Genomic DNA, 26,722 nt, shown 5'->3' with positions numbered 1-26,722 from the left:
CCAACCCCTTGGGCTGATCTTTTAGAGTAGTGTTTCCCAACCAGGGTGCCTCCAGCTGTGAGTTGTAGTTTTGCAACAGCTGGAGGCAATCTGGCTGGGAAACACTGATGTAGACAGACACAATGACATGTACGAATTAGGAGGAATTTTACTTATAGCCAAAAACACAAATTTGTACGTCCTAATGTATAATAAGGGAACTCCTTGAAATTCTGCCCACTTAAATGGGCACTGTCAGAGCACTGTTTGATATGTTGTAAACCAATATGTTTTGCAATTGCTTTCATTAGAAAATGTTAAGTATTTCATACTGAAAAAAGCCAGTCAAACAACTGCTCCCCCCCCCCCCCCTTTGTCTGCTTGGACCCATACTAGTTCTGCTATGTCCATGTATAATCACCTATGTCATGGACACACTTCCTTGATTGACAGCTGGTAGCGCAGGTCTCACAGCTGAAGGAAAGATCCTCCCACTATCAGCTTGTGTCCCACTACTGTCAGTGAGGACAAGCTGGGAATTGTAGTTTGGCTAATGTTAGGGGAGATGTGAGCCGACAGCATACTGAGGGAGGGGGCGGAGACCTGCACAGTGAGGCCACGCCCCCTCCCTTTGAGAGGAATTCAGACTAGTGAGCTCAATTAAAAGTGTAATAAAAAATAAATAAATGTGCTAGACACATCAAAATTTAGATGTACATGGTCAGGATTAGGTACTGAGTGATATATTAAAAATATAATATATAATAATATCTATTATTTTTGTTGGATCTGACTGGTACGCTTTAACCTACCCAATGATCTGAAATATAATATATGTGATTTCTAGGGGATATAGCACATCTATTTTAGATCTTCGTTGGACTCTTTTCCCCATTCACAAATCCTCTTAATGTTATTGAAGCAGACAGATTCCCGTCCATTCTGCTGCAGGAAGTTAGATAGCGGAAGTGGTAGCTGGGCCCTCCATTCCTCCAGTGTTAATGCAGGCACTAATCTCTTCCTAGCAGGAAGTGGCTTTTTAGTAAAGGAAAACATTAGAAAGGAATGAAAGCACTGCCTGGAATTCTCCTTTTGTATTAAACGCTTTTAGACATGCTTTTGCGGGAATCCTTTATTCCATTTGGCGTTTCCCTGAGCAGCGATTTGAAGGTGTGATAGTAATGTATAATAAGGGAGATTTATCTGTATAACTGTGCAGATAGAAAGTTGACCAGTTGCCAATGGCAACCAATTGGATCGCTTTTTACATTTTGAAAAGGCCTCTGGAAAACAAAAAAAGCGATCTGATTGGTTGCTGTGGGCACATGCATAACTCTTCCACGACACCGGTTTCGATAACTCTCCTTCTCTGTGTTCATTTTTTGTTGCGTAATTTATAACTGCTATTAAAAAGAGCCCTACGTCTATATATGAGCAATTCCTGGTAATACAGCTTAGGCCCCTTTTATCATCCTGCTTTTTTACTGCCATTATTTTACAATAACTGATGGAAAAAAACGGATGCAATAATTGGTAATAATGGATGATAACTGATGACCATCATTTGTTATTTTTAATGTTTTTTTTTCAAAACCTGATATTGTCCAAAAATTAGTGCATGCACCGTCTTTTGTGCCGGCAAAAATAACGGACATTAGTAAAAGCGTACAAACCTGATGCAAAAGGATGTTCAAAAAAATCCCATTGATATGAATGGGATTTTTTGACTGCCATTTTCAGGACTTTTTGCCGGGAGTAGTGACGGAGGTTTTTTACAGGATGATTGATACCTGTAGTGTGAAAGGGGCCTTAGTCACACCAATACTATCTAAATGACCTATTAGGACACTGACATCATAGAGCCTGCCCCTACACAAACACACAGGGGTAGATAAATCAAAACGTGTAAAGGAAGAGTGGTCTCTGAAATATTGAAGAAGCGATCTGATTAATTGTTATGGACAACCGCACCACTCCTCCTCAACACAGGTTTTCATAAAGCTCCCCATAGTATTCCCCTCCTAAGGTACAGAATAGTAAGCCACCATGTAAGGGCCTCCCTCCCCCTGCAATCTCACCCCCCCCCATACTACCCTGTAATCTGACCACAGAGACCCCCAACAACCCAACAATCAGAACATTGGCCCCATAGGATTGCCAAACAGAGTACTTCACTCACTTTGGAGAACAACCTACCTCCATTCTTGTGGTTATTGGTGGCTCACCAGACAACAATATATACATACATTTTTTTTTTTTTTTTTTTCGAAACATTTTTTTTTTTTGCGTAAGTTCACACCGCCAGGTCCCAACAGATCCCATTGACTTAAATAGGGTCCATACGGAATATTTGGGTTGTTGAGCAGAGAAAAAAATTCTGTGAGTGACAGAGCTCCCTTTATCGGAGCACAACAGCGGTGTAAACGAAGCCTTAAATTGTATTCTATTTATTAATGAACTAAAACAACAATAACAAATGTTATATCTTTATAATCCACAGTTTTGACCATTCCTGTAAGTACTTTTGAGTATTCGAGAATCCCTCAGTGCAGTTTCCTATGTGTGATAAATGACTTCTCAGCGCCATGCTGTGTATCTGAACGCCCAGCGGCCGAGTGCTCACAAGTGCCCCTCTATGAAATGGAATCGCTTTTAGTTTTAGGATCTGTAATATCATTTTGGGCCTACGAGGCGACTCAATCAGTTTTGGTCAATGAAGTCAGTCTGTGCCTTTTTATTGGCTTTTCTCATTTATTTCACATTGCTTTTGACTTATTCAGGGGGGTTCAAGTGTAATTGGGTGCTCTTGGGTCAATACATAAAAATAGTTACAGCAGGATGAGAAGCGTCAGAACCAACAGTACTAACAGTAGATAGGATTATTGTGTATACTTCGGATTTGTTTTTCAATTATTTTTATTTTTTTATATCCCGGGTACATATTTCAATAGGGATGACCCATTGAGCAGCATTCTGCTCTTAAGCAGATTAAAATGGTTGCTCACTATGATAGTCTACTTTCTTTAGGCCAGTATTTCCCAACCAGGGTGCCTCCTGCTGTTGGAAAACTATCCTTGTTCGGAAATATTGCTCTAGAGCAGTGGTCTCCAACCTGCAGACCTCCAGATGTTGCAAAACTATAACTCCCAGCATGCCCGGCCAACGGCTGTCCGGGCATGCTGGGAGTTGTAGTTTTGCAACATCTGGAGGTCCGCAGGTTGAAGACCACTGCTCTAGGGAGTTACCAGGACTACGAGCTGATTCAAGGGTTTGCTAATTACTAACTTTTCATTAATGAACATTATTTTGTCTGATCCAAATTTTGTTCATTTCAACTAGAGATGAGCGAACTTACAGTAAATTTGATTCGTCACGAACTTCTCGGCTCGGCTGTTGATGACTTATCCTGCATAACTTAGTTCAGCTTTCAGGTGCTCCGGTGGGCTGGAAAAGGTGGATACATTCCTAGGAGAATATTTCCTAGGACTGTATCCACCTTTTCCAGCCCACCAGAGCACCTGAAAGCTGAACTCATTTATGCAGGATAAGTCATCAACTGCCGAGCCGAGAAGTTCGTGACAAATCGAATTTACTGTAAGTTTGCTCATCTCTTATTTGAACCATAGTCAAATAATTTAATAAAGTAGCACGAGTATACACACTGTGAGGCTGCCACTCGGAATGAAGCGTGTGACACATGGGCAGTGCCCTTAAACGTCCACTAGGTGGCAATAGCTATACACCTAATAAATATGCCAACTAAGCCTCCACTATGAAGGTAAAGAGTTCTGCATGCCTTGTACAGTCCTCTTAACGTATTATGTTAGTAAAATACACATTTATTACTTAGCGCAGTGTTTCCCAACCATTGTGCCTCCAGCTGTTGCAAAAGGACAACTCCCAGGATAGAAAAAGACATGTTGGGAGTTGTTGTTTTGCCACAGCTGGAGGCACGCTGGTTGGGAAACACTGACTTATAGGAAGGTATATTCAGCATAATAATCAGTTCAAAATGTGGCATAGATGTTCACAAGTGAGAACTGTAGATAGATCTCCTACAGTTCTTTATACAGCGATCGGTTTCTTATTTCAGTTTACCTGTCCAGGAATGAGACTTGTGGAGCTTGAACTGCTTATCCCTCTAGGGCAGTGTTTCCCAACCAGTGTGCCTCCAGCTGTTGCAAAACTACAACTCCCAACATGCCCGGACAGCCAAAGGCTGTCCGGGCATGCTGGGAATTGTAGTTTTGCAACAGCTGGAGGCACGCTGGTTGGGAAACACTGTTCTAGGGGTTGTCTGTGGTCAGAAATATAGAAAACAGCGCCATTCTTGTTGTCAGGTTGTGTGTGGTATTGCAGCTCGGTTCGGTTGAAGTAAATGAAGCCAAGCCAAGGAATACCGCACACAACCTGAGGGCCAGGATGGTGCTGTTTTTGGAAGAAGTTAGCTCTTTTTTTTCTATTTCTGGATAATCCCTTCAGGTGCCAATGCTTCTTCAAGAACATAGGGACTGGGGAATTCCAGGACAGACCCCACTAATGGTTCCTTGTTTCCTCTTATTGTCTTGTGTTTGAAGTTTTGAAGGGATATAGTAATGTCTGCACTAAGTATCATATCCGTTTGCTCGATGATAGCGATTTCCAGGGTATTTAAAGGCAGAACTTGAGTCCATCCACCATGAAAGTGACAAAATGCTAATGAACAATTGTAGTTCACAGCACGCAAGGAGGCCGAAGAAGTGTTCAAGCGGTGTGCTTTTTATTTATTTATTTATTTTTTATTGCTTTCCACTCTTCTGCAGCATTGCCCTTTTTCAAGGGTATTTAGTATAGTTATTCTGCGGAGTTGTAAGTTGTGTGACTCCTCGTGTATTAGTCCCCCACTGGCTGTCGTTCTACTTATATCTGCAGTAGCTTTGTCTATACATTGGAGAAGTGTATACCTATTGGATGGGCATGTTGGCGAGTAACAATGTGAACACAATCATTCTTATTGTTCCAAGTTAGTTGGTAGCGATCATTTTTCATAAAATTTTATGGAGAATATTTTAAAGCATACCTGTCATATCGTAGAAAAAAAATAAGGTTTATGTATTCACTCACTAGGTCATGCAGGTTATTTAGATGTATTTTATTTAGTCTAGCTTCTGTATTTGGCTCACAGATCCCTCTGTTATGCAGCTCACTCATTCTGACATCCACTGCTCAGAAAGGGGTGTGTCCCAGGCAAGCGCTGAGCCCACCCTTACTCACCGTATATTCACTTCCTCTCTGAGTCTGCTGTGCTGTTCTGGGTCTCTTCATCCGATCACTGCAGTCTGCTGTTTAACCCCTTAAGGACGCAGGGTTTTTCCGTTTTTGCATTTTCATTTTTTCCTCATCACCTTCTAAAAATAACGCTTTCAATTTTGCACATAAAATTCCATATGATGGCTTATTTTTTGTGCCACCAATTTTACTTTGCAGTGACATTAGTCATTTTACCCAAAAATCCACGGCGAAATGGAAAAAAAAATTAATTGTGCGACAAAATTGAAGAGAAAATTTCATTTTGTAACTTTTGGGGGCTTCCGTTTCTACAAAGTACATTTTTCGGTAAAAATTATACCTTATCTCTATTCTGTAGGTCCATACGGTTAAAATGATACCCTACTTATATAGGTTGGATATTGTCCTACTTGGGGAAAAAATCATAACTACATGCAGGAAAATTTGTTAAAAATTCAAATCTTCTAACCCCTATAACTTTTTTATTTTTCTGCATAGGGGCCGGTATGAGGGCTCATTTTTTGCAAAGTGATCTGAAGTTTTTATCGGTACCATTTTTGTATTGATCAGACTTTGTGATCGCTTTTTATTCATTTTTTATGATATAAAAAGTGACCAAAAATAAGCTATTTTGGACTTTGGAATTTTTTTGCGCGTACGCCATTGACAGTGCAGTTTAATTAACAATATATTTTTATAGTTCGGACATTTCCGCACTCAGCGATACCATATATGTTTATTTTTATCTACACGCTTTTTTTTTTATGGGAAAAGGGGGGGGGGGGGGGGGGAATTCAGACTTTTATTAGGGAAGGGGTTAAATGACTTTTTTGTTAACTTTTTTTTTTCTTCACTTTTTTCCTATGGGAGCTATAACACTGCACACACTGATCTCTTATGCTGATCCCTGCAAAGCCATAGCTTTGCATGGATCAGTGAGATAGGGGCTCCATTGCTCAAGCCTGTAGCTCAGGCTTGGAGCAATCAAACGCTGAATGGACACGACTGAGCAAGGTAAGTGGGGTCTCCGCTCGCGTCCTAGCTGATCGGGACATCACGATTTTAATGCGATAGTCCCGATCAGCCCGACTGAGCTGCTGGGAAGCGTTTACTTTCACTTTCAGACGCGGCGGTCAACTTTGATAGCCGTGTCTGAAGGGTTAATAGCGCGCGGCACAACAATCGGTGCTGCACGCTATTAGCCCGGTGTCCCGGCTATTGTTAGCCGCCGGGACCAACCCGGTGTGATGCGGGGTCACGGCGTGACCCAGTTTTAAACACCGGGACCGGGTACGCCCTTCGTCCTGAAGGAGTTAAAGGGGAACTCTGGTGGAAAACTTTTTTTTAAATCAACTGGTGCCAAAAAGTTAAACAGATTTGTAAATTACTTCTATTAAAAAATCTTAATCCTTTCAGTATTTATCAGCTGCTTTATACTACAGAGGAAATTATTTTATTTTCTGTCTGGCCACAGTGCTCTCTGCTGACACCTCTGTCCATGTCAGGAATTGTACAAAGTAGGAGGAAATGCCCATAGCAAACCTATGCTGCTCTGGGCAGTTCCTAAAATGGACAGAGGTGTCAGCAGAGAGCACTGTGGACAGACAGAAAAGAAAATAATTTCCTCTGTAGTATTCAGCAGCTGATGAGACCAAGAAGGTTTAAGATTTTTTTTATAGAAGTAACTTACAAAGCAGTTTAACTTGTTGGCACCAGTTAATTATAAAATAAATAAATAAATAAAATAAAAGTTTCCACCGGAGTACCCTTTAACCCCCTCCTCTCTGTTTTTATACTGCAGACTGATAGGACAGGAGTGAGCACAGAGGAGTGCTAGTTCGACCCTCACTTACTGGACTTAGTTCCAGCCTGTGTTTCAGCTTGGACAAAGATGATGCTGCAGCTGGACAGGATTATGTTCTTGGTAGAATGGGGTAGGGATCGACCGATTATCGGTATGGCTGATGTTATCGGCCGATAATCACTATTTTTGGCATTATCGGTATCGGCAATTACCTTGCCGATAAGCCGATAATGCCCCGCCCCCACCGCACCGCGACGGCCACCCCCCCACCGTAGTGCTGGGCGGTATACCGGTATGCATTTTTGCCCATACCTCTATACCGGTCGGGCCCCTCCCCCACCATCCGAGTCAATAAAAAAATTAAACTTATCCGTAATGGGGGCGGTCCGGGCCATCCATCCTTCCTTCCTTCCTGTAGTGTCCGGGGGCGTTCCAGGTGAAGAGTGAACCGGTCCGGGCTGTCCTTCTTCTCCGGCGGTCATCTTCTCCACTCTGGGCAGGCTCCGGCCTAGTACGCTGCATAGTCGCCGCTACGCCGTGACGTCAGGCGCATCGCTGCGCACGGGCGTCACTGCGCAGCGGCGTCTATGCAGCGTACTAGGCCGGAGCCTGCCGGGAGTGGAGAAGATGACCGCCGGAGAAGGACAGCCCGGACCGGGTCACTTTTCACCCGGAACGCCCCCGGACACTACAGGAAGGAAGGCCCGGACCATCCTGACAGGTAGGGGAGAGAAGCGGGCAGCGGCGGCCTGTGGCCCCGCAAAAGCCACTGCAGATCATTGATTTAAAGCGCCCGCTTTAAATCAATTATCTGCAGCGGTGTCGCAGGGTGATAAATAGCCGATAACTTATACCGGAATATCGGTATAAGTTATCGGCTATCGGCCCTAACCTCCACCGATTATCGGTATCGGCCCTAAAAAAACGATATCGGTTGATCCCTAGTATGGGGGCACCTAGTGGTGTTATTATAAGCCATGATTTCTATAAAAAAAAAAAAAGTAAATTAGAAAAGTTTATGTATTTCGAAGATGTACAGCAAATGCAGCTTTAGTTATATTGAAATGTGTAGCAGATCCTGTACTTGTCTCTTAAAGGAGCGATGTTTGGGGTTAGTGTAGCTTTTTATTACAGAAAGCTTTAACCCCTTCCCGCTACAGGACATGTACATACGTCCCAGCTGCCGACAGGTTTGCGTAACTGGGTATATGCATGCGTCCTATATTAAAAGCTTCACTGAATGGCTCTGCACAGTGAAGCCGCGGCGATCTCCTCAGCTTTCGGCAGCAGGGGATCGCTGCGACAGGCAGAGGGACCAATCAGAGCGATCCCGCCCCGCAATCGCTCTGATTGACTGTCCTCTGACAGACTGACCAATCAGAGCGCAGATCATGTGGCTGGACTGTTCTGGCTCAGTGATCGCGCTGTTGACGGTCAGTCTGTCAGAGGAGAGTGAGAAGAGAAGATGTGCTGCGGACTGACCTGCTGTTTTCACGGCAGATCAGCTTTATAAAGTCAAAAAAAGTGCTATAAACCACCATATTATCACCCACATCACGCTATATTACACCCCCCCTCCCGTCTTTTGATCATCCTCCAGTGATCACTCCCCCTCATCGCCCCCTGAGACCTTCGCCCCTTGTCGCCCTGTGATAGCTGTGGCTTGCTGATTAGTATTTTTCAATATAAATCAGCCGTCCGCTATCACCAGAGTCCGTGATCATCGCCCCTTGTCCCCAGAGTCTGTCGCCTGTGTCCTCTGTGGTAGCTGTGGCATGCTGTGATCCTCTGTGATCGTCACCCCCTGTCACCTGTTATCGTCGCCCGTGTCCCCTGTGGAAGCTGTGGCATGCTCATAATTTTTCAATATCAATCAGCCGTCGCCCGTGTCACCTGTGATAATCGCCTCTTGTTCCCAGAGATCGTCGCCCCTTGTCACTGTTCCTGTTGTTGTCATCCCCTTGTTATAAAAGTAAAAAAAAATAGTTAACCCTTTCCTGTCACCCGTTACAAAAAAAAAAAAAATTTAATAAAAAAATGCAAAAAAAATAGTCACCCCTTTCCCATTGTTGTCAAAATTTTGTGCAAAATTGTGCGCGGACATGGGGGAGAAAGAAGTGAATGGTTTTTCAGCCATTTCCAGGCAAATTGCGCGTGAAAACGATGTCAGGCTGAATTTTTATTTTTTATCATTGACTTCAATTGATTTCTGCTAGCGGATTCCGCTTGAAGAATGAACATGTTCTTTCTTCTGGCGGAACGGAATTCAGCATTGGAATTCTGCTAGCAGAATTTCCGCATTGTGAACAGGACAGCGGAAATAACATTGAAGTAAATGGGCAGAGGAGAAAGGCATTAATTTGGAGCGGAGAATTCAAGAGGAATTACTCGAGTAAATTCCTCTTGAATTACTCCGTGTGAACGCACCCTTATACAGATAATGCTGCTTGTCCACCTAGAGACCACCCTAGCTATGATCATCTATATAAAATTAGGCCCCTTATAGACCATCTAAATGCCATGTTACAGGCGGCATATGTCCCAGAGAGGGAAATATCAATTGATGAGTCCCTGGTGCACTTCAGGGGCAGGCTACAATTCTGCCAGTACCTGCCCAGCAAAAGGGCAAGGTATGGCGTGAAGATGTACAAGCTCTGTGAAAGTGCATCAGGATACACATACAGGTTCTGTGTATACAAGGGGAAAGAATCATCAATTGAACCCCCAGAGTGCCCCCCTGTCCTGGGAATCACTGGCAAGATAGTATGGGATTTGGTGCACCCCAGGGATACCACCTAGACCAGGGATACCACCTCTACCTGGACAATATCTATACGAGCGTCCCCCTATTCAAATGCCTTGCGCTTCACGTGGTATAGTAGCATGCGGCACTGTAGGAGGTGGTCATAAGGAACTGGATATTTGGGGACCAGGAAAATGCAGGCCCCAGCACTTCCAACGAGTCCTCACGGATTGTGCCAGGGCAACATTTCCCCAGTGAAATCCCTCACACTGGGAAGAAGGGGAGGACCCAAAAGAGAGGCAGGGTCTGTTATAACAGAGGGATCTGCAGGGACACTACGTACCAGTGCGAGACCTGTCCAACTCAGCCTGGACAGGGCATCCCATGTTTTAAAATTTATATTCACACATTCCTGCAATATTAAATTGATCCCTCTTAACCCCCTTGTACCACATCACATGCCACTGTTTGTTCTTAGTTAATTTACCCCCCCCCCCCATTTTTATAAAATCTGTGGCCCAGTGTGCCACCTATTATTATTTTTCTGTTTACCCTAAAACAAGTAATTTTCATTGTACCCCAAAACTGTCAAATGCCAGTGGGGTGTAAATACTCACTGCACCCCTTAGTAAATTCTGTGAGGGGTGTTGTTTCCAAAATAGGGTCACATGTGGGGGGGGGGTCCACTGTTTTGGCACCACGGGGGGCTTTGTAAATGCACATGGTCCCTGACTTCCATTCCAAACAATTTTTTTCCCAAAAGCTCAATGGCGCTCCTTCTCTTCTGAGCATTGTAGTGCGCCAGCAGAGCACTTGACGTCCACACATGGGGTATTTCCATACTCAGAAGAGATGGGGTTTCAAATTTTGGGGGGCATTTTGTCCTATTACCCCTTGTAAAAATTTAAAATTTGAGGGAAAACTAGCATTTTAGTGGAAAAAAAATAAATCATTTTCACATCCAACTTTAACGAAAAGTCGTCAAACACCTGTGGGGTGTTAAGGCTCACTGGACCCCTTTTTACGTGCCTTGAGGGGTGTAGTTTCCAAAATAGTATGCCATGTGTTTTTTTTTTTTTTTTTTTTTTTTTTTTTTTTTTTTTTTGCTGTTCTGGCACCATAGGGGCTTTCTAAATGTGACATGCCCCTAAAACCATTTCAGAAAAACTCACTCTCCAAAATCCCACTGTCGCTCCTTCCCTTTTGAGCCCTCTACTGCGCCCGCCGAACACTTGACATACACATATGAGGTATTTCCTTACTGGAGAGAAATTGGGTTACACATTTTAGGAAGATTTCTCTCCTTTTACCGCTTGTAAAAATTAATAAACTGGGTCTACAAGAACATGCCAGTGTAAAAAATGAAGATTTTGAATTTTCTCCTTCAATTTGCTGCTATTCCAGTGAAACACCTAAAGGGTTAACAAACCTTTTGAATTGTCAGTTTGAATACTTTGAGGGGTACAGTTTTTATAATGGGGTCATTTATGGGGTATTTCTAATAAGAAGGCCCTTCAAATCCATTTCAAAACAGAACTTGGTCCCTGAAAAATTTAGATTTTGAAAATTTTGTGAAAAATTGGAAAACTGCTGCTATACTTTGAAGCCCTCTGATGTCTTCCAAAAGTAAAAACATGTCAACTTTATGATGCAAACATAAAGTAGACATATTGTATATGTCAATCAATATATAATTTATTTGAAATATTCATTTTCCTTATAAGCAGAGAGCTTCAAAGTTAAAAAAATGCAACATTTTAAATTTTTTCATTAAATTTTGGAATTTTTCACCAAGAAATGATGCAAGTATCGACAAAATTTTACCACTAACATAAAGTAGAATATGTCACGAAAAATGATTCTCTGAATCAGAATGAAAGGTAAAAGCATCCGAGAGTTATTAATGCTTAAAGTGACAGTGGTCAGATGTGCAAAAAATGGCCGGTTCCTAAAGGGGAAAATGGGCTGGGTCATTAGATTTGTAAATTACTCCCATAAAAAAAATATTAATCCTTCCAGTACTTATTAGCGGCTGTATACTACTATGTCCAATATGTCCATGTCAGGAACTGTCCAGAGCAGGAGAATCCCTATAACAAACCTCTCTTGCTCCGAACAGTTCCTGAAGAGGTGTCTGTAGAGAGTACATGTATCTCTACGGGGTACATGGAGGGTGCGTGTCGGAACGCCCCCTTTCCATCATACTGCTCTTGCACCAGCGATCGGACCCCCCCCCCCCCCGCGATCTATAACTTATCCCCTATCCTTCACATAGGGGATAAGTTATATTGCACTACAGATCTCCTTTAAGAGCATTGTCAAATTTGCCCTGGGGCAGAGCTTGGGAGGGGGTAAATAAAAAAATTAAAAAAAGATTCCCCTTCATTTGCATAAGTGCATCAGTGACCTTCATGTACACTGTACAAGAGATGCTGCAGCCCGTTCTACACCAGTGATTGGCTGCAGCGTCCTGTGTACGGTACAGGGGGACGTTATTAGGGCTCCTGGAATGAGCAGTGGGACAAGTTTTTTGTTTCTTTGTTTTATCCCTCCCCTGGCATTTTTGACAGCCCAGAAAACCCTTAAAATGCTGGAAACCAAACCAGGAAAAACCTCCTTTACCGTTGATGTAAATGATTGCAGAATTGTCAGTGTCTTGTAGACACTTGCATGATGTGAACTATATAGCCACTCAGCCATGCTTGGCATCGCATGCCAGTGCCCCGTGTTAGTGTACCAGGGCTATAGGAGGAGACCTAGGATGCCTCTGTCACTCCGCAGCTCCCCAGTGACTAGCTGTCAGAAAACCATTTCCAGGGCAGGGTCACGTTTCCATAGTGACGGGGATGACTGCCTCTCTCCAGCCCCTTTAGAATTTCGCTTTCCTCTTACAACCTTTAATGTAGTATTAAACATCAAAAAGTAAATTTAGGTCAGGAATGAAAAAAAAAAAGGCTTCTGCTAGTGTAGGAGTGCAAGGCATTATGGGAGAGCTCTATTTGTGAGCTGCTTAAAGATTCACTCTAGCTGTCAGCATCCGTGACTGCTCCTTTTTTTTTCTTCCTCTCTTCATCTTTGGCATCGCCGGAGGCAGTCTTAAGGAGCGCGCTGGGAATTGGAGCAAATATCTAGGTCCAAATAGAACGCAGCATCATTATCCCTGTGTTTGAGCTTTTTCTCTCCTCCGCCTCCCGTCCCTTGCTCAGTCGATGCTGTGTGTAGAGTAGGCATCTCCTCAGAAGGGATGCAGATGGAGACTGTCACTGGGAGTCACGGGAAGGCACTCTGCAAATGGAGCCGGGGATGCTAGGAGCGCTGACCCGGAGCCGCTGGGAATGGGTTGCACTACCAGTGTCATCCTTTTTAAAAGCATTTGCACAGTCTTGGAAAGAAACTGTGCCTATATCTGCAAACAGCAGGGAGAAAATAATGCTCTCGAGTATACCGCACAGAGCCTGTCACGGGAGGACTCCGGCTTTACTCATTCATCTCTGGTAAATATGGGGGCTTATTACCTGCTTTTACCTTTATGCATTCTTAATGTGTCTCCGATAACAATAATAGGGTTTCTTGTGCTGGTATATTATCACCGCCGCCTGCTCTTCTTTTAATGTGTATTAAGGGGATAGGTTATACCAGTGTTTCCCAACCAGGGTGCCTCCAGCTGTTGCAAAACTACAAGTCCCAGCATGATAAATCTGCTTTTTACCTTTTATGCATTCTTAATGTCTCCGATAACAATAGGGTTTTTGTTTTTTTTCTTCTCTGGGATTTTTTTTTTCTTGTGCTGGTATATTATCACCTCCGCCTGCTCTTCTTTTAATGTATATTAAGGTGATGGGTTATACCAGGGTTTCCCAACCAGGGTGCCTCCAGCTGTTGCAAAACTACAACTCCCAGCATGCTCGGACAGCCTTCGGCTGTCCGAGCATGCTGGGAGTTGTAGTTTTGCAACAGCTGGAGGCACCCTGGTTGGGAAACCCTGGGTTATACCATCCTCCGGTGCTGTCATACATGCAGGGTATGGTGTAATAGAAGGCGTGAGGCTGGCACGTAAGCACCATCTTCACACTTGTATTTCGTTGGGCTGGGGCTCCTCATAGCAGCCATTCATCATGTCATTCTGTGCGATGGGAGCTTCATTACCACAATTATTAAAGGAAAGTCACATTCTATGCCCCTGGCTGTATGATGAATGACTACCTCCATGTGTCTACTCAGACGCTCTGTAAAGGTTTCTTTCTTGCGGCATAATTGTTGTAATGTAGCATGTGGTTGTATTGCTATAGACTGACTGTAATGTGATCTTTATCGTTATATTCCACCAATTCGGCTATATGCTGGCGTTACACATGTCATATGGCGGTGATATTTTCCAGTTGATGAAGTGGCACACATTGCCAGTTATCTGTAACAATTGGAATCAATTTCTATGTAAAAAAAAAAAAAAAATCCTTTCAGATCTATACGCATTGCAACACATGTATGTTCCCATATGGGATTTCTTCTTAACCACGATAACATTGATTGAACAATGACTAGTCTATGACTGGACCAGTAGTAACCTATGATATTAACATATTCTTAGTATGTAAAGGGGACCTGTCAGCAGGAAAACAGGGGTGTAAATAGGTTGATGCCAGGTAGGACTGGTTGTCATGGTCCTGGGAATATATATATATATATATATATATATATATATATATATATATATATATATATATATATATATATATATATATTATATATATATAATATATATATATAATATATGTGTATATATATTTTAATAGTTCTTTCTAGTGGTGACCTATAAGCCTTTTTGTTATTATGTAAATGAGGCTCAGGTGCCCAGTTGGCTTTCCCCAGCACAGTAAGTGTCTAGAATTAGCCCTACTATTTACTGTTATTTAATGCTTCCATGCCCACTATCAATCAAAGGTATGGAAGGTGTAGAAGTGGGTGTGGCCATGGACTGGCTACCACTGAGCACTTGCCATGCTGAGGTACGTTCCTGGACTCTTAAAGGGGTTATCCACCATAAGGTGATTTTAGTATGTGCCTGGCAGACAGTAATGGACATGCTTAGGAAGGATCTGCACTTGTCTTGGGGCTAAATGGCTATGTTGTGAGATTATCATAACACTGTGGCTAGCTTTTTATGAACTGGTATTTCCTGTTTGACTTTTCTTCTTTTTGCCTACAAATCCCATAATTACTCCCTCCTACACACCCCAGCCATTGAAACATAAATGAGCTGCATCCATTCAAAAGACTCCTGGTTTTCAATCAGGGTGCCTACAGCTGTTGCATTAGTTGCAGATTGATCTCTCTCCCACCAGGCGATCACTCCACTCATTGAAGCAGCTGACTAGTGAGTCAGGTCTCGGCCGCACTGCAACCTGGCAAAAATCTGAGACAGACATTTTGTATGCTGTTAAATATTAACCCCTTAAGGACCAAGCCCATTTTAACCTTAAAGGGGTACTCCGCCCCTAGACATCTTATCCCCTATCCAAAGGATAGGGGATAAGATGTCAGATCGCCGGGGTCCCGCTGCTGGGGACCCCAGGGATCGCCGCTGCAGCACCCCGCTATCATTACTGCGCAGAGCGAGATCGCTCTGCACGTAATTACGGGCAATACAGGGGCCGGAGCATCGTTATGTCACGGCTCCGCCCCATCAATACAAGTCTATGGGAAGGGGGCGTGGCGGTCGTCACGCCCCCTGCCATAGACTTGCATTAAGGGGACGGGCCGTGATGTCATGAGGGGCGGAGCCATGACATCACGCTGCTCCGGCCCCTGTATCGCCCGTCATTACGCACAGAGCGAACTTGCTCTGTGCAATAATGATGGCGGGGTGCCGCAGCGGCGATCCCCAGGGTCCCCAGCAGTGGGACCGCGGCGATCTAACATCTTATCCCCTATCCTTTGGATAGGGGATAAGATGCCAGGGGCGGAATACCCCTTTAAGGACCAGGCCAGTTTTATTTTTGCGTTAAAATTTTTTCCTCCTCGCCTTCTAAAATCCGTAACTCTTTTATATTTCCATCTACAGACCCGTACAAGGGCTTGTTTTTTGCGTGACTAATTGTACTTTTTAATGAAACCTCTCATTTTACCATAAAATGTACGGCGAACCCCCCCAAAAAAAAAAAAATTTTTTAGGGAGGAAATTTTAATGAAAACCACACTTTTGCAGGGTTTTGACTTTACGGTAAAAATGACATGTGTTCTTTATTCTGTGGGTCAATATGATTAAAATCATACCCATGGCTAGATACTTTTATATTTTTGTACCGCTTAACTCCTTAAGGACCAAGGACGTAGGAGTACGTCCCGATCCCGTGATATAACGCGGGGTCCCACGGTGACCCCGCATCATATCACGGCGGGCCCGGCGTCATAGTGAAGCCGGGACCCGCCGCTAATAGCGTGCGGCACTGATCGCGGTGCCGCGCGCTATTAACCCTTTAGCCGCGCGCTCAAAGCTGAGCCACGCGGCTGAAAGTGAAAGTAAAAAGTGCCGGTTAACTCAGGGAGCTGTTCGGGATCGCCGCGGTGAAATCGCGGCATCCCGAACAGCTGTACTACAGGAGGAAGGTCTCTTGCCTTCCTTCCTGCAGTCCGATCGCCTGAGATCCAGGCTTGAGCAATTACTCGCCGAAAACACTGATCATTGCATCCCTATGAAGATGCATTGAACACTGTTAAAGATCAGTAAATGCTATATTATAGCCCCCTATGGGGGCTATAATATTGCAAAAGAAAAGTGTAAAAAAATCATAAACCCTTTTGAATTATCCCTTCCCCTAATAAAAGTTTGAATCACCCGGCATTTCCAATATAAAAACAAAAATAAACATATGTGGTATCGCCGCGTGCGGAAATGTCCGAATTAAAAAAATATACCACTAATTAAACCGCACGGTCAATGGCGTACGCGCAAAAAAATTCCAAAGTCCAAAATAGCGTATTTTTGGTCACTTTTTATATCATGAAAAGATGAATAAAAAGCGATCAAAAAGTCAGATCAATGCAAAAATGGTACCAACAAAAACTTCAGATCACGGCGCAAAAAATGAACCCTCATAGCGCCCTGAACACGGAAAAATAAAAAAGTTATAGGGGTCAGAAAATGACAATTTTAAACGTATAAATTTTCCTGCATGTAGTTATGATTTTTTTCTGAAGTAATACAAAATCAAACCTATACAAGTAGGGTATCATTTTAACCATATGGACCTAGAGAATAAAGATAAGGTGTCATTTTTACCGAAAAATGTACTACGTAGAAACGGAAGCCCTCATAATTTACAAAATGGCTGTATTTTTTCAATTTTGTCACACGATGATTTTTTTTTTCCCGTTTCGGCGTAGATTTTTGGGTAAAATGACTGACCACATTACAAAGTAGAATTGGTGGCGCCAAAAATAAGCCATAATACAGATTTTTAGGTGCAAAATTTTAAGAGTTATGATTTTTTAAAGGTAAGGAGGAAAAAATTAAAGAGCAAAAACCCCCGGTCCTTAAGGGGTTAAAAAAAAAATCAAAAACTTATTGTACGAAATCAGTAATCTAAAATTGCCCTATTTTGACCACCTTTATCTTTTTCACTTTTCCGTATATATAGGGCCGTATGAGGGCTAATTTTTTGCGCCATCATCTGTACTTTTTATTGATACTACATTTGCATATATAAAACTTTTAGAACATTTTTTATAAAAAAAAATGTCTAATGAAAGGTTACCAAAAGCAGCATTTTTTTGACTTTTAAAAAAAATTTTTATGTTTACGCCATTCAACGTACGGGATCATCAACATTATATTTTGATAGATCGGACATTTACGCCCGCGGCGATACCAAATATGTTTAAAAGAAAATAAATAAATTTTTGTGGTAAAATGGGAAAAACTGACAATTTTCATTTTTATTGGGGGAGGGGATTTTTTACTTTTTTTTTTTTCTTACATTTTTCAACTTTTTTTTTTTTTAACACTTTTTATGTCCCCATAGGGGACTATCTATAGCAATCATTTGATTGCTAATACTGTTCATTGCTATGCATAGGACATAGCACTGATCAGTATTATCTGTGATCTTCTGCTCTGGTCTGCTCGATCTCAGACCAGAGCAGAAGACCCCGGGAGACAGCCGGAGCCAGGTGAGGGGACCTCCGGCCGCCATGCCGGAAGATCAGATCGCCGCGGCAGCGCCGATCATTCCATTTAAAGTACTGCACTGCCGCAGATGCCGTGATCTGTATTCATCACAGCATCTTAGGGGTTAATGGTGGACATCCGCGCGATCGCGGATGTCGGCCATTACCGGCGGGTCCCCGGCTGCTGATAGCAGCCGAAACCTGCCGTGTATGACATGAGCACTGTTCCGATGCCCGCGGTCATACACAGGACGTAAATGTACGTCCTGGTGCGCGAAGTCCCGCCAAACCAGGATGTACATTTACGTGGTCGTTAAGGGGTTAATATTGGGGTGAAAATCACAGAAGAATTGTGAGAAAACTGTCACACAGGTACAGACACTATATTATGAACTACACTAACTTTATAGCCCCTGTAGCATAGTGAAATAAAAAAAAAAAAATCCTGGAATACCCCTTTAAAGCTTGTTTACATATTAACATATTATCCTAGTGCTAGAGCGGACTTGGGTACACTCCTGTTTTCCTGCTGAAAAGTCCGCTTCAACCCCTTAACGACAATGGACTTAAATATACATCCTGATGCGCTGGTACTTCACGCACCAGGACGTACATTTGCATCCTGTACATGCCCAGAGCACCAGAGTGGTGCACGTGTCATGCACGGCAGGTCCCGGCGATCGTGCTGATGCCTTATTTTGTAAAAGAAAAAATATATAATATTTCTGATTTTGCAAGAGCAGTACAATAATAGAAAAGTATGTAAACATGGGTAACCTTTTAATTGTATAGACCCACAAAATAAAGAAAACATGTGACTTTTACCGTAAAGTGTACAGCTTGAAAACTAAACCCTCAAAATTAGTTAAATTGCAGTTTTCATTTAAATTTCCTCAAACAAATATTAATTTGGGTTTGCCGTACATTTTATGGTAAAATAAGTAATGTCATTACAAAGTACAATTGATCGCGCAAAAAACAAGCTCTCTGTGGATGGAAATATAAAAAAAGTACCGTATTTATCGGCGTATAACACGCACTTTTTAGGCTAAAATTTTTAGCCTAAAGTCTATGTGCGTGTTATACGCCGATACACCCCCAGGAAAGGCAGGGGGTGAGAGGTCGTCGCTTCCCACTTCTCTCCCCCCTGCCTTTCCTGGGGTCTAGAGCCCTGCAATGGGACGCCGGCACCGATAGTCAGGGGGACAGAACGGGCAGCGGTGCCGATAGCCAGGGGGGGAGAGAAGGGCCGGCAGCAGGGCTCTAGACCCCAGGAAAGGCAGGGGGAGAGAAGCGGGCAGTGACTGCCTCTCTCCCCCTGCCTTTCCTGGGGGTGTATCGGGGTATACGCGTGCACACACGCACCCTCATTTTACCATGGATATTTGGGTAAAAAACTTTTTTTCCCAAATATCCTTGGTAAAATGAGGGTGCGTGTTATAGGCCGGTGCGTGGTATACCCCGATAAATACGGTATATTCCTGTAGGTCCATGTAAAATTTTTAATCTGTTTACCGTGTGAATGTACCCTTAGACTAAATACCCTTGAGCCAAAGTACAGATAGCTGAATGGATTCACCTTTTTCATCTAACTGTCCCAAAAAAATGACGTTACAGAATAATCGCCTCTACTTGATACATTTATACATGACATTAATACATCTTGGTTCCCTGCTGACCCAACTATACGATCATGGGCTATCCTCTGTACATTTTGCTTGGTTGTAGCCCAATTTTTCAATAAATTCTTAACATAAAATGTTTGCCATCCCTAAAACATAACCCCTTCCCTTCTTCTTAAAGGGTACTATGGTCCAGGCTCCCTTATTATTGGAGTCTATAGTCTACTGTAAAACTCTGCAACATTTTATAAATCTAGCCGAACACCATCTGGGAGCAGTCTGAAGTCACTGGTGCGGTCCCAGCCAGGCTTAATCAATAGATTTCTATTTGCTATTAGGAAGAGACCTATCAGTCTGTCTAGATATCGGTGAAGAGATGCCAGCGGGACCTCCTCAGCCTTGTTTCCAGACTATTTTTAAACTGATTCCTTTTAAATGATGCAGCGTCTGAAAGTAAATCCTAGACAATTGGTATAAAAGAACCGGTTTCTGTTTCATGCTACCTGTGGTTCGAGCAGCGTTACCTGATCAAAGGTTCCCTTTAAGCTAAAAGGCTACACAGCAACTTTGACGACATTATATCTAATAATTGTCAATTGCTTAATGACATAATATGACACAACAGTCGCCCAAAGTTTAGATTTCACGAATTTTTGATGCAAGTCACACTCCACTTTGTCAGCATTCACCTCAAGGTAACTTCCACCTGTGTGCAACAACAACTTACCTTATTTATGAGGTATTTATAGGGGACATGAAGACGACCACATCCCATCTTTCAGTTGTCATAGAGGTGGTTCCCTATTTAGTGGCAAGCAGCTCTTCTGGTGGACAGGGTGCGTCTCTCTGGTGACTTCCTTGTAAGTACACACCTCCAAGGGAAATGTCCGACCAGACAAGGATTCCTCCAGGAATAACCACTGGGGCCGGATCATGAATGAGCAGCTAATCATTGATCATTAGGTTACTGCCTTCTGAAAGGCCCTTTCCTAGAGACCCACAACATGGCTTCCTGCAGAAGCTGCCTATATAGAGTGAAAAGCTGAATTGAAGATTTGCTTTTCTTTCTTTTTTTTTTCTTTGAAGGTAGGGGGTGCTTTGTTTCTTACAAATGACAAGATTGTATCCCATCCTTGTCTATTACTATTGGGCTCATTTATGAAACCTATTATGGCCCCTGAATTGGGAAGATTTTCCTCAGCCTGGATCCAATTCTCCTTTTGGTGCTACATATCCGACCTACACAAGGAGTTCAAATTTCTGAAGACCATGAAGCATGATATGAAATCCCAAGCCTCCAGAACCTTGAATGGGAGGTCAAGTTCATTGCTAGAGAGGCATTTCTGTAACTAGCTGTGTAATGGAGGATGTTGAGGAGTCTGATATATTGGATACTTTGATGGATCATATTGCAGTTTGCAGAGAAATGCCATGCTTGTGGCTAAGCGTGATGGATGGACCTCCAGTGGTGGTTCTCTTCTGAGGATGCATAGGGATTTCTTTCCAATAAAGCCAGAGAAGTGATGGAAATAGCCTTATTTACGGTAATAGGAGGAGCCAGAAAATAAATTTCACATGAAAAAAACTGCTATTAGATCTATTTGTTTAACACAGTATAAATGGTGGTGGAGTTTTGTGTCTTTGTTTTTATTTTAGGCATAAGCCTACTAGACATATCTATAGAATTTATTGTATTTAGCTTTTTTACTTGTATAATATGTGTATTTATAGATTTATAGACAGTTCACTTTAAGCATTTTCCTTGGAAAATCTGGGTGGCTTTTGCTTTGCAGCAGTCAGTTATTGTTGTCAGTGGGATTCCACTGTGGATTTTCCATTAAAAGAATGAACACGTTAATTCTTTCAGCGATTTTCACATAGACTGCATTGCCGTCAGTTGGAACAGCGCATGGTCTATGCAGTCATAGTTCTGGCTGCACTCAAAATCTCTGCCCGAAATTTGTCCATGCAGAATTTCTCAGTGTGAAAATAACCCTACTGTCGACATTTATCTGTAATTGATAGTAGTTTCTGAACATTCTGGGGTATTCCCTTTACAAGAAGTGGCGGTAAATTCTTGAGTTTTCCCGTCAGGTTGCATTATGGGGTATATGGTTTATGGTCCCATTCAAATCTTGTTTTCTGTCATTCATCACCATACATTGGCATACTGGTGTTTATTCATGACAGGCCCATTGACTTAAGTAGACCTAAAGTAATCTACTATTCATTGACCATGGTTTGTCTATTTCCCAAATGTATATTTTTGTATGTGTCTGCATTAAAGGCTTAGTGGACCACAATTTGGAGTCAAACTAGTAGCCTACTTTTGGCCTGTTAAAGTCAAAGAACCTGTCATGAGTATGTCCTGGTTAGGGATCGACCGATTATCGGCAAGGCCGATTTTATCGGCCGATATTCACATTTTTTTACGTTATCGGTATCTGCTTCTAACCTGCCGATAATGTGCAAAACATGCGTGCGCACGAATCGCGGAACTTCAGTCCTGGCCCTGAACTTCAGGCCGGGACTGAAGTCCCGCGATTCCTGCGCACGCCTTGTTTTGCAGTGCGGAGCAATTGCCTGACAGCTGATAGCTCCCTCACCTTTCTCACGCTGCTTCATTCTTGTACTGTGAGTGAGAGCCGCGGGGACGCCATCCACAGGAGGCCGGGGTGATGACATCACATCATCGCGCCGGCGCCCTGAGATCACGTCCCTGCAGCTCTCGCTCACAGTACAAGAACGTAGCAGTGTGAGAAAGGTGAGCACTGCTCGGGCGCTGTATGGATGGACGGGCATATTATAAGTGAGGGGCACATATCAGGGGGGTATTATATGTGAGGAACACAGGACAGGGGGGGATTGTATGTGGGGGCACATGACAGTCCCCCTGACTTATAATACCCTCTGTCCTGTACCCTCACATATAATGCCCCCTGAGGGGGCAGGACATGGGGCATTATATGTGAGGGGCACTGGATGGGGCAATATATGTGAGGGGCACAGGACAGGGGGTATTATAAGTCAGGGGGGCATTATATGGGCACATGACAGGAGTGGGCTGTCATGTGCCCCCACATATAATCCCCCCCCCCGTCATGTGCCCCTCATAAATAATACCCCCTGTCCTGCAACCCCCACATATAATGCCCCATGTCCGGTGTTCCTCACATACAATGCCCCCATCATGTGCCCCCACATATAATGCCCCCTGACATGTGCCCCTCATATATAATGCCCCATGTCCTGTGCCCCTCACATATATAATGCCCCCTGTTCTGCACCCTCAGGGGGCATTATATGTGAGGTGGACAGTACATGGGGCATTATATATGAGGGGCACAGGACAGGGGGTATTATAAGTCAGGGGGGCTTTATACAGGCAGGGGGAGAGAAGCAAGTGGCGGAGGCGGTCTATGGCACCGCAAAAGCCGCTACAGTTCATTGATTTAAAGCGCCCACTTTAAATCAATGATCTGCAGCAGCTTCAGGGGGGGGGGGGGGGGGGCAGAATATCGGTATAAATTATCGGCCTAAACCTCCACAGATTATCGGTATCGGCCCTAAAAAAATCGATATCGGTCGGTCCCTAGTCCTGGTATACGTTGGCCTTTTTACCAGTTGGTTACCAGTCGTAATAAAGAAAAAAACAGACGGCAAAAATGAGATGTGAATAGGGCCTTAGTAAATGAACCAATCAGGCAATTCTAAATATTGTATTTAAGAATAATATTTTACTCAAGGTATAACTACATATTTCACAGATCAATTGGTAACTAGGTTCAATGCATACTTAAACAGCTCCAAAGGTTATTTGGAAAAAAAAAAAAGTTAGACCTGCACTAGACTTCACATACATGAATACCATTTGGCTTTGGTGATTTTTTGTTTGTTTTTTGTTTCCCCAATCCACGTTGGCTTACGTTTCATATTTTGTTGTTAGGATCCATTGGGCAACATGTTTTGCCATGTTAGATTCACCTTTAGGGTAGGTTCAAACACAGTAACTAAATCCGCAGAGTATTTTGGGTCAGAGGAAAATCCGCAATATTGGCACATTTGTGGATTCTCCTATTAAAATCTGCTGCAGATTTTCTGTTGTTGCAACCCGCAGCAGATTAGTTATGTGTGAACCTACCATAATAAGATTTATTGTTTACTCCTCTTATTGTGTTCTTTGGCATCGTGTATTGGTTTGTCTCTAGTTGACCTTTTCCCTTGGAGATGGGAATGGGTAAATGCCCTTTTTAGACGGGAAGAGCAGGTCCCTATAATGAGTGTCAATATTAATCATAGGCTCTCATTTAATGAGCCTTTAACGGCACTGCTGTATTTTTTTTTCAGTGTTTTTCGAAATCACAATTTGCATAATTGTACAATCGTGATTCAAATCATATAAAAATTGGACTATTTTTACCACTTTTTGGGAAAATGCATCATGTGTCCATGTGCATCATGTGTCCCTTTTACACAGACCAATTATCAGAAACAAATGTTTCTATAAACCCTTTGCCTGATAATTGGCCCGTGTAAGGGGGCCTTAAAGGGGTATTCTGAACTCCATAATCGGTTTTTAAATTGTATGACATGTAAAGTTATACACTTTTGTAAAGAGACTTTATATAATCTCTCTATCTCTATCATTTTCAAACTTGTTTGCCCCTTGTTTGTTTAGGCTACAGACCATCTCTCCTTATTATAAAGAAGTGAGGGGCTGCTGCTGATGCACAGAGCAGGAGAGGAATGTTATCTACCAGAAGCCTTATCTGTATGTGAACGTAATCACTGATACTTCAGACATACTGCTGTACTGTCAGTGAGACATCCAAAGTGCTGAAATCATGAAGTGAGAGAAGGCTCAGGTCTTTGTTCAGACCTGAAAAGGCAGATGAGAAAATCCCTTTAAGGGCTCATCCACACTACAGACATTTCCTTTAAGAGCTCATCCACACTATGGGCACCGCAGAATGCTTCGGCAGTAGGACTGATCAAACGTTGCTGTCTCCACATGAACATGTTCATTTTTTGAGCCGAAGTACTTTTCATTGGCGGAAATCCGTCTGCAGCGATTCCACAGTGTGAACAGAGCGGCAGAATGTCTGCAGTGTGGATGAGCCCTAAGGAGCTCTACTCCTATTAAGTATAACAGACAAAGAAAACAAGAGGCCACTCACCATGTCCGTGTTCCCAGGTATATCTTTCTTTTCTTTCTTTTCAGTGCTTTAAAATAGCCGTTGAGGCAAGGTCAGATGCCTGGATGGAGTTGCAACACCATCCAGGCGTCTGACCTTTCCTCACCGGCTATTTTAAAGCACTGAAAAGAAAGATATACCTGGGAACACAGACATGGTGAGTGGCCTCTCGTTTTCTTTGTCTGTCATGGTTGAACTGCTTACACCTATTTGAGACTGAGCACCACCAACAATTACCCAAGATTCACTCACCCCCCATAAGTCACCAGACTGCCCATACACACCTTGGAAATAGCCAGTTTGTTGCCGACTACTGCTTCTTCCCAAACCATCCTATTAATTATACACCACCTCGATAAGTTCTCCTGAAGTAGAAACATTCTCCAAAAAACAATAGCTTCTGCAATTTCCATGAGATTTGATTGAAGGAACAACGCCACATACAGTGCTGTTTTTTTCTTCAAAATAGCTGACACCCCATGTCACGATCACCCCATGGCACAAACCCCTCGTGACGTCACGTCCCGCCCCCTCAATACAAGTCTATGGGAGGGGGCGTGGTGGCCATCACACCCCCTCACAGAGACTTGCATTAAGGGAGCTAGATGTGACGTCACGAGGGGGCGGAGCCATGACGTCACTATGCTCCGGCCCCTGTATCACCGGTCATTACACACAGAGCGAGTTTGCTCTGTGCAGTAATGAAAGCGGGGTGCTGCAGCCGAGATCCCGGGGGACCCCAGCAGCGAGACTCTGGCGATCTGACATCTTATCCCCTATCCTTTGGATAGGAGATAAGTTGCTAGGGGCGGAGTACCCCTTTAAAGCCACCAGGCCTGTGGGTATCCACTACTAGTCCCAGCAAGTCACAAAATTAACCCTTTCATACATGTTTCACCAAAGCTTCCTTCAGAAAGGTGAGCTCCTATATTTAGAGATCAACGACCAGAGCTGATTAATTAAACATTTAATTGGAAAAAGGGTATCACAGTGCTACGTATACAATAAACAAATGACATACAGGTATAAAAATATATAAAAGAGTTCAGCAAGACAAGTTCAGGAAACAAAAAGAAAGTCCTTACAGCATAATGGTATAGCAGTCCTTGTGAGTGAGAGTCCAGCTGTATTTTAGGATGTCTTGTCAGCTTTTGCCACAGGCTTGAACAAAGGTTTGTCCAGCATCTCGGGAATTAATCTGATCCCACAAGGTTGGTTGGGGGGGCGGGGACTGCCATCCCTCTTTCCTGGTCCCTTATCTTAGTTTGTTTTATGATGGCCAGAGTGCTTGACTTCAAAAGAAGTATACCACCAACAGCCCCCCCCATGAACCCTCACCCATGTCTTGAATTGTGCATTATACACAAATACAATTATAATCCACATGTATGATTTCATAATCAGGCCTTGGGCCTGACACCCCATCATACTACATTATAAGACAAATCGTTCTGGTGGGGGGGCATTGATAGTATCTATCATTTAATGGATCTGGCTGAGCGCATGCCTGTCATTCTAAATGGAAGCCATGACACAAGTGGGAATATCACATAATAGACGTCTTCTATGTCGGGCAGAAGATTTGCCTTACAATGCAGTCACATGAGATTCTGACGTTTTGTACAGTTTTTCCTAGTGTTGTGTGGGCTGCCACCATGTGTAAGCACCCACCCCGTAAGTAGAACTCCATATACCTTGAACAGATGCCTTGTCCATTATAGCTTAGCAAGGCAGAGAGGACTTGGCAATATATTGTATATTGATTGGTCTTTGCTTAACCCTGAAGAGCAGAGAAGAATGGCTTCAGTGTTCTGCATGTGTACAGGGCTTGGTAGGACTGGGCGATGCAGTGAAAGTGTTACTCGGTGCCCTGTCACCAGTGGATAATAGACTTGTGTATTGCATTCAGTTAGCGAAGCTGCTCGCTGCTGCCATAATGGGTGTG

The 26,722-nt window shown here is 43.2% G+C and overlaps 1 protein-coding gene across 15 annotated transcripts in view; it reads left to right on the top strand.

The window, feature by feature from the left end:
* The window catches only part of DOCK9 (dedicator of cytokinesis 9), a 255,830-nt gene that overhangs the window by 32,338 nt on the left and 196,770 nt on the right, over positions 1-26,722 (top strand). For 7 of the 15 annotated variants that reach the window (XM_056555640.1, XM_056555635.1, XM_056555646.1 and 4 more), the window contains exon 1: positions 12,747-13,288. The exons of 6 other annotated variants lie outside the window; for them this stretch is intronic. In XM_056555640.1, coding sequence (XP_056411615.1) covers positions 13,130-13,288 — 159 coding nt within the window. In that variant the 5' untranslated portion in view covers positions 12,747-13,129. Of the gene's footprint in view, positions 1-12,738; positions 13,289-26,722 lie in introns of those variants that run through there. 2 more of the 15 variants (XM_056555649.1, XM_056555643.1) reach the window with 2 other exon arrangements.

This window comes from Hyla sarda, chromosome 2 (assembly GCF_029499605.1).
Source record: "Hyla sarda isolate aHylSar1 chromosome 2, aHylSar1.hap1, whole genome shotgun sequence".
Classification (NCBI taxonomy): Eukaryota; Metazoa; Chordata; class Amphibia; order Anura; family Hylidae; genus Hyla; species Hyla sarda.
This window is presented reverse-complemented; position numbering and strand designations above follow the sequence as displayed.